General features: G+C 44.3%; 1 protein-coding gene across 3 annotated transcripts in view; it reads right to left on the reverse strand.

The window, feature by feature from the left end:
* FNIP1 (folliculin interacting protein 1) overlaps positions 1-1,784 on the reverse strand; it is an 82,898-nt gene extending 81,114 nt beyond the window's left edge. For all 3 annotated transcript variants that reach the window (XM_067566528.1, XM_067566526.1, XM_067566529.1), the window contains exon 1: positions 1,210-1,784. In XM_067566528.1, the coding sequence (XP_067422629.1) occupies positions 1,210-1,298 (89 nt within the window). In that variant the 5' untranslated portion in view covers positions 1,299-1,784. The remainder of the gene's footprint in view (positions 1-1,209) is intronic.
* Between the last annotated feature and the right edge of the window lie 5,518 nt (positions 1,785-7,302).

The following is a 7,302-nucleotide window of genomic DNA, read 5'->3' on the forward strand; positions in this document are numbered from 1 at the left end:
CTTTACACTAGGGTTCTCATAAAGACCTGCAAACTCAAGTTCCTTATACCAGACAAGAGTCAATGGACCTCTAGGGATCTACTTTCTCCAGACAACAACAACAAAAAGTACAGCCTGTTAGGATTTCAGAAATATGCAAAATTACACACACACACCTAGGTCAAACTGAAACATTTAATTTTAAGAGGTGAAGGTGGAGGGAGAGGAGATTCTTGGGGGCAAGCCGTTTCTCTCGCCGTGTTGTGTTTGGCACCCTTTGAGGGATTCAGTTTTGTTGTGGTTAGAGCATGACAGATTTCACGAGTAACCCTACACTTCTGTTGGCAGGCACGCATTTCGCATTTGCTCTTCCCTTTTACTATTTTTAAGGTCGCTCTGGCCAGATAACAACCGCCTCCCAACTTCAAGAAAGCCAGAAGAATGGCGTCTGGTTTTTTGTTTTTTTTTTAAGGGGCTTGTTAAATCTGCAGCCTCGAAAGCGCATCTAAGGCGCCCCGTTAAAAAAGGGGATGTGGGGACAGGGAAAGGGACTGGAGAAGAGATTCCAGCCCACGCCGAAAGGAAGAGTCGCCACCTGGCCAGGAAGCAGCGCCGTCCTCTCGGCGAGCGCTAACCAGGGGGCTCCAGTTCTGCTTCGCAGCTTTCTGCAAACAGGAAGGTGGCGGCAGAGCGAGGGCCGGGATCCCCGAGGGGCTCGGTCGGAGCAGGACGGGCTGAGGGCAGGGCACCCTCCCGAGAAAAGCACTCTGGAGAAACAATGTTGCATGCGTCCGAGTGCACTGCTAAACGCCCACCAGGGATTCCCCTCTAGTCTGTGTGTGTGTGGGGCCGCAGGAGCCCAGGCCAAGGAACCCCTCCACCCGCAGGGCTCCCCTGGGAAGGGGGCGACCTACGACCCCCGTGTGTGTGTGTGTGTCGGGCAAACGGGAGGGGGGGGATTCCGGGGAGAGGGGCCAACGCAGCCAGTTTATCAAACGATGCACGTGAGCAGGAGCGCGCAAAATCAGGAGGGGGGGGGGTCAGCCCCTGCCCCCCCGGACCTCCTCCAGGCCCCTCTCCGGCCTCCTCACGGCGGGAGGGCGGGGGGGTTACATGAGGCGGAGCAGGCTGGGACGGGAAGGGGCCCGAGTCTCTGAGCGCTGCAGGCAGGGGCCAGCCCGGAGGCCGGGCTGCCGAGGGCTCCCCCCCCCCGCGCTCGCCCCGCGTTACCTGAAGACACACTCCTCCCTGGGCTCCCGGGCGGGGCAAATCAGCCCGTGCTTCTTGCTGAAGAGCTTCTGAAACAAGGTGGGGGGCATTTTTTTGGGGCGGGGGGAGGCGCGCGCGCGCTGCTCCCCGCTGCCTTCTCTTCTCTTCTCGTCCCCCCGCCCCCCGCAGCCAGCGGATGGAGGCGCTGGGGCAGTCGCGAAAGGCTGCTCGGGCGGCTAGTTCCGCGAACCCGACTCCATTCGGTGTCACAGTCATATGACAAACATTAGTCACTTGGAGCGGCCAGAAGAGGAGGATCGCAGGGAGGCGGGCCCGGGAGGGGTTTCTCCGGGGCCGGGCAGCTGAGTGGCTCAGGCCCCAGCACCACGTGGGGAGCTTTTCTCCTCCGGCTGGCAGCTCGGCGGTGGGTCTGGGGGAGAGCTGGCCCCCGCCCCTGCCCTGAAATGGAGACTAAGTCTCACCTCCCTTAGGGCAGCGGCTCTAACGCCCGGCTCTTCCCACTGCAGTCGCGCTGCAAGAGCCTCGCTCCGGTACCTCCCTCCTGTTGGATCCAGCCACGACCCCCACGTCCATACAGAAAGAGCGTCTAGACAGACATCCCTCTCGCACCAAGAACCCCGAAGGCCCTGCTGCATCTCGGTGCAACAGCATTTCCAAAGGCCAGGCCAGGCCAGGCAGCCGGATCCCGCTGGATCCGAATTTTTGTTCCTCCAGAAAACCCCCCCCAAAATAAAGCCACTGCCTCAATAGAGAATTCGTTGAGATAGCCAATCCAGGTGTCATAAGGTGCCCCAGTTCAACAACGACGCAAACAACTGGGATCTAGCATCTGAATGCCAAACCCCAGAAATTGTGCCAGGCCATTAGGAAAGATTTCCAATTTCCAGTAGGATCCGGATTATTCTGGTGGAGCAGACACACTTGACTGTGCCTGTACTGCATTTATTGGTAAAACTGAGGGGCTGCAGCCATAAATTCCCCAAATCCAGCAGGATGCAGGTGAAAAAATAGAATATTCACAGCTTTCTTCTACCAGGATTTTCTAGGGTCCAAAATTTCTTTCCGGACTACTAGAAGTGACACTTGTTCTCTATTTTGATGGCACAACAAGATTGGCTAAATGTAATTTCTATTTATGCAGTAGTATTTGTCAAGAGCCAGCATCTGGCAGGTACCAGATTGACATTTTTTCCAACATAATAGGACTCTACTTTTTAAGGGACTAAGTCTTTTGTTTTTTGGGGTGTTTTTTTTTGTGTGTAAAAAGAACATGTACACCTTTTCTCTAGTTATGGGGTAGATTTAGGGTGATTGGGGCCAGAAATTTTCTGGATTTAGCAGAATGTAGGTTTTGGAGCCAGAAGTGATTGGGTGTGTGTATGCAGTAGTAGTGACTAGACTTCTTCCTTCCAATGGAAACTGGTTTAGATACAAAAAACAGGAGGCTCCAGGTTGATCCAGCTTTTTACCTTCCTTCAATTCCCGAGGCGTTGCCATTTGGAGATTTAAGAACAGTGGGGTGAATGAAAGCAAAGTGGTACTGACAGATGTGGGCAGTTCAGACTATGCAGTGCAAGATTTACATGAAGAGGAAGCTTCTTATGAACAAACATCATATAATACCATGAACTAGTACTGAAGTGGTAATGAAAACCTACTGCATCAGGAAGAACACAGTCAAGGTGGATGAGGTAAGAACTTCTATTGGACCAACTTTTGTTGGTAAAAGAGAAAGCAGAAGTTAGTCCAATAATACACATTTCACTCATCTTGTCTCTCTAATATCCTAGGACCAACACAGCTACAAGACTGCAAACAGAAAAAAAGTACTCTGCTTTAGCCTAAACTAGGTTTTACAAAAAAATCAAAAGGAGCCACAGATTTCTGCACAACCTATTAGTAAATACTTCATGAAAACATCTTTAAAGAATGTATTCAAAGGACAATAATTTTTGGGTGGAGCTTAGCATTCCACATCAGTATCCATAATACAAACATTATAGCATTGTACAGATACAGGAGAACTAGAAAGTAAAGTTAACTAAAAATTAAACTACTGTGAAACCCAGTAACCTGAGCCTTATTTCATTCTCTAAAGGGAGTGAAGTAAAAATTACAGGATGTAAGATTAATTCAGATAAAATACACCCTCTTTTGCTAATCTAAGCAACTTCTTTTGCAGTAACATTCAAATAATAAGTATATTTTATTATTAACTATTAACTTCAAGAGGGCTTTATGTGGGAAGAGAGATTTTCTGCCTGAATACCATTACAAGATAAGAGGCCTTAGTTTGCCCTGTTATTTATACAAATGTTTTCACACAGCAAAAAGAGGGAGATAATTCTTTAATAGGAAAATAATTCTGTAAGGTTTCACAATTGTAAGAAAGGGGCTCAGGAGTAGTATCTGGTTCATTTTTATCATTTCATTTTCAAATCCATTTTTTGAAATTGAATAGACTTTCACTTGGTGTCCCTTTAAAATGAATATTCCCTCCTCTACCTCAGGTCTGATCCAAAGCCCACTGAAGTCAGTGGGAGTTGATGCCTTACAGGTTTGGAGTCTAAAACAGACCCAGCCTTCAATGATTCTGAAATGACAAAAATCCATTTGCACAGGGTCTAAGGTTTATTGCATGGATCCGTGGGTCACAAGGACCCCATAATCCTTTTATACACAAAAATACAGGAGGCATCAAGCTTTTTTCCCCCTTGAGCTGGAAACACTAAATCAAAAAACACCCAACTGTAATTTACTTTTAAACTTAAAATAATTGTCTTGCTTGAAACTTGTGTTTAAAATGTAATTGCTAAGTTAACTATATCACCATATATACTAAACACTTATCTACATTACATTTTCCAGGGATTAAAATAAATAATTCTAGTGTTGTTCTTACATAGGCTTTGATTCATCTGAAATGATCGTTAAAATCCTTCAGAAAGATATTTTGGCCTAAATTTCTCATGGAGAAGTCCCCTTGACTTCCATGAACAAGGACTGATCCTAAGACAGTTACCTTCACGATTAGGCCCTTAACCATTATACTTTTAACTGACTGTGACCTGTAACCTTTTCCCACTAATACTGAAAAGCTATTTTCCACTTCCAGTGAAATTTTATGCAGTCATTTTTTTGCCTAGACTCAAAACATGGGAAAATGCCTAATTGATACAAAAAACAGAATAAGACTGGATGCTGTTGTGGCCTCACTATGAATAGAATTTTCTTCCTATGGTGCAAAAGAGGAGCTGGCTTGGTTATGAATAAAGAAAGCACTTAGTAACATTTGTTAGGGTCAAAGATGAAAATGATTTTAAAAGTGCAGCTGGGTGGGGGACAAGTTGTTAGAGTCAAATCCTACAGCCACCTGGACATGAGTAATTCTACTCTCATGTAAGTATTCAGGCACTTTGTAACTCTTCTAAGTCTAGAAATATCATAGCATAAAACTTGTAAGAGTCATCCTAACAGTTGGTCTCACTGTTTTTTTCTTCATTTTTAATGTGATTTACATGGACATTATTGTATGAAAATTAAATTGAAGATTAACAAGGTCACCCAGAAAGAAAATTTATAACATGTCGTATGATAACCTCCCTGTAAATCAATTTATATAGACTTGGAGCCTTGTTGTATATCCTTCAAAGTCAATGGGACTTGCAACTGAAATTACTTCAATGGGAGTAGGATCAGGCCCTAAGCTTTTACTGATTAAAATTGGACATAACTTCTTACCTATGCTTGGCTTTGAGAATCCCACATAGTTCTGATTTCCACAAAAATAATGGCATGGAATATAAACTAAGAATTAAGAGGTTTAGAATGTCAGACAACATTGTTTAAATAATTTAAAAAGCTGGATATCTGTGTGCTGCTCTGAAGGGACAGCCAGTGGTTGTGATCGGTATCAGAAAGCGCTCTGGGCATCCAAGTCAACCTTTCTAATAAAAGAATGGTGGATGGGGGAAAATAGTGTTATTTCCAATGCTATTTGAAGTTATCCTTGGTTTGAATCAGTGGGACAGGAAATCTAACCTGAAAGATGCAGCAATGTAATGGTGTTAGCACACAACAGGGGGTCTGAAAGTCCAACGCCCAGATTTTGGTGACAGTTCTGATAAGCAAATACAAGGTGAGCATGCAAATCAGGTGCATCTCCACCTTTGCGCAGTCCTGGAAGAGATGGGATACAAGGAACCTTCTTCTGAAGCTATCAGGAAATACTTTTAGGCACCACTCTTTCCTCTACCCACAGTGCACAGGGGCCAGCCTCTGCTAGAAAGTTGGTGAATGCCCGAAGTGCATAAGAAGGGGTCAAGCAGAGCCACATCCTTCATAGCCTAATGGCCTAGAACTGTTCTACATACCCCACTCTCTGGGCCCAGTGAAGTCCAAGGTCCAAAAGCATCAAGGGCCCAATTTTGTCACTTAAAATAAGGAGTTTTGTCAGGAACAAATGCAAGTCTTTTCTACATCTTATGCAAGATAAAGTTTAAATTTACACTGAGGAGCTGCATGATGCAGCTGATTCTTGAATGAAATCAGAAGCATGTCATTCAAAGTATGTTGCTGTCTTTGTGTCAACAGTGGAGAAGAGAGCCAGGATGCAGCAGAGGAAAATCTAATAAAAAATGACCTTGTAGAGTTTTATGGCTTGGAAAGTATCAGGAAGGCTGGGTGATCCTTAGAGGGTTAGGCTGCCCTTGCTTTAGCGTTCTCTAGGGAGCGGAGGGAAGTGAACCTGCCTATCCAAGGACAAATTGTTCTATTACAGGTTTTCCCCCCCCCTCCAGCACCAGAAGTGATCATAAAAAGTCATCCCCTGAAGAAACAAGTTCAATGCCCCATAGTGGGCTGAAAAAACCCCACCATTTTGCTTATAAAAACCTATGTTTTAGGAAATTCTGCTAGGAACATAATATTGATTCAGGCTGGAATATAACCAAGATAATTAACCCTCAAGCAATTTTTTACAGTATTATAAGAAACTGACAGCAGCACTGCAACTGCAAGGATGAGTTCTTGAATATGTGAGTGTTTTTAAATTAGGGTTTTAAACTCTGCATTCTTTAGTACATACAATGAGATCTAGCTAATTCTCACATTAAGTAGGACTGAAATGAATGCACAATGGGTTAAATGCATCTTTGTTCAAATACATAAGGCTAGAAACCAATCCTGGATTGATGGATTCCTAAGGGGAAGCTAGTGATATTAAAAATCAGTCAAATATTAAAGAATTAGGCCATACCAGACAGCAGGCTAATCTAGCAAAAAGGATATCTATAATGTTTGTCTAAGGAAATTAAACTGAATTATGCTAAAGTGTGTAGATGCTTTGTGGTACAGAAAAGTAGCCATAGGAAGCAGTAGATACCAGCAAATTAGTGTCTTTATGGCCTACTGATGTAGGCTGAGCACTTCCATCCTTTTCTTTCAAGTTATTCTTTCCAGGTTTCTAATGTGGTTTTAAGTTTGGCTGCGGTTCTTTAAGCCACCCTAGGATGTGCTCCTGTAGGCTAGGAATTTCTAAAGGAGTCTAAGGTAGCTTGGTACCCAAATCAGATTGAAAGTCAATATAATTTAGGTATCTAATTACCTTTGGCTCCTTCAGAATTAATTACCTTACTTTTGTGTCAAATAAATACCACTCCTCCCTCACTGTCAAAATACAAACTGAGAACGACAGTATCTAGAAACCTATCGCAGAATTAGAAAATGTCTTTCTTCTAAGGTCATGTCTACACTTCTGTGGCAGCAGGTATTTATGCAGCGGCATCGACTGGGCAGTGTGTGTAGACCCGCTCAGTCGATGAGAGTGCACTCTGCCATCGACTGAATTAATCCACCCCCCTGAAAGATGGAATAGATGGGAGAGCTCAACATTCTCCTGTTGACGTAAAGTCGTGAAGATGCCACACCACGACGTTAGGTAACTAGCGTATCTCACGTCGACCAGGCCTTTGGTAAAACAATTAGGCCCCCATCTTGCAAACATTTATGCATGTATTAACTGTAAGCATGTGAGTAGTTTCACAAACTGTACGGTATTAATAACCCTGCCTAGTCAATAAGATTATGCACATG

The sequence above is a fragment of the Emydura macquarii genome, unplaced genomic scaffold, assembly GCF_026122565.2.
Source record: "Emydura macquarii macquarii isolate MOO-44397 ecotype Brisbane River unplaced genomic scaffold, CSIRO-AGI_Emac_v2 contig_2768, whole genome shotgun sequence".
Taxonomy (NCBI): Eukaryota; Metazoa; Chordata; order Testudines; family Chelidae; genus Emydura; species Emydura macquarii.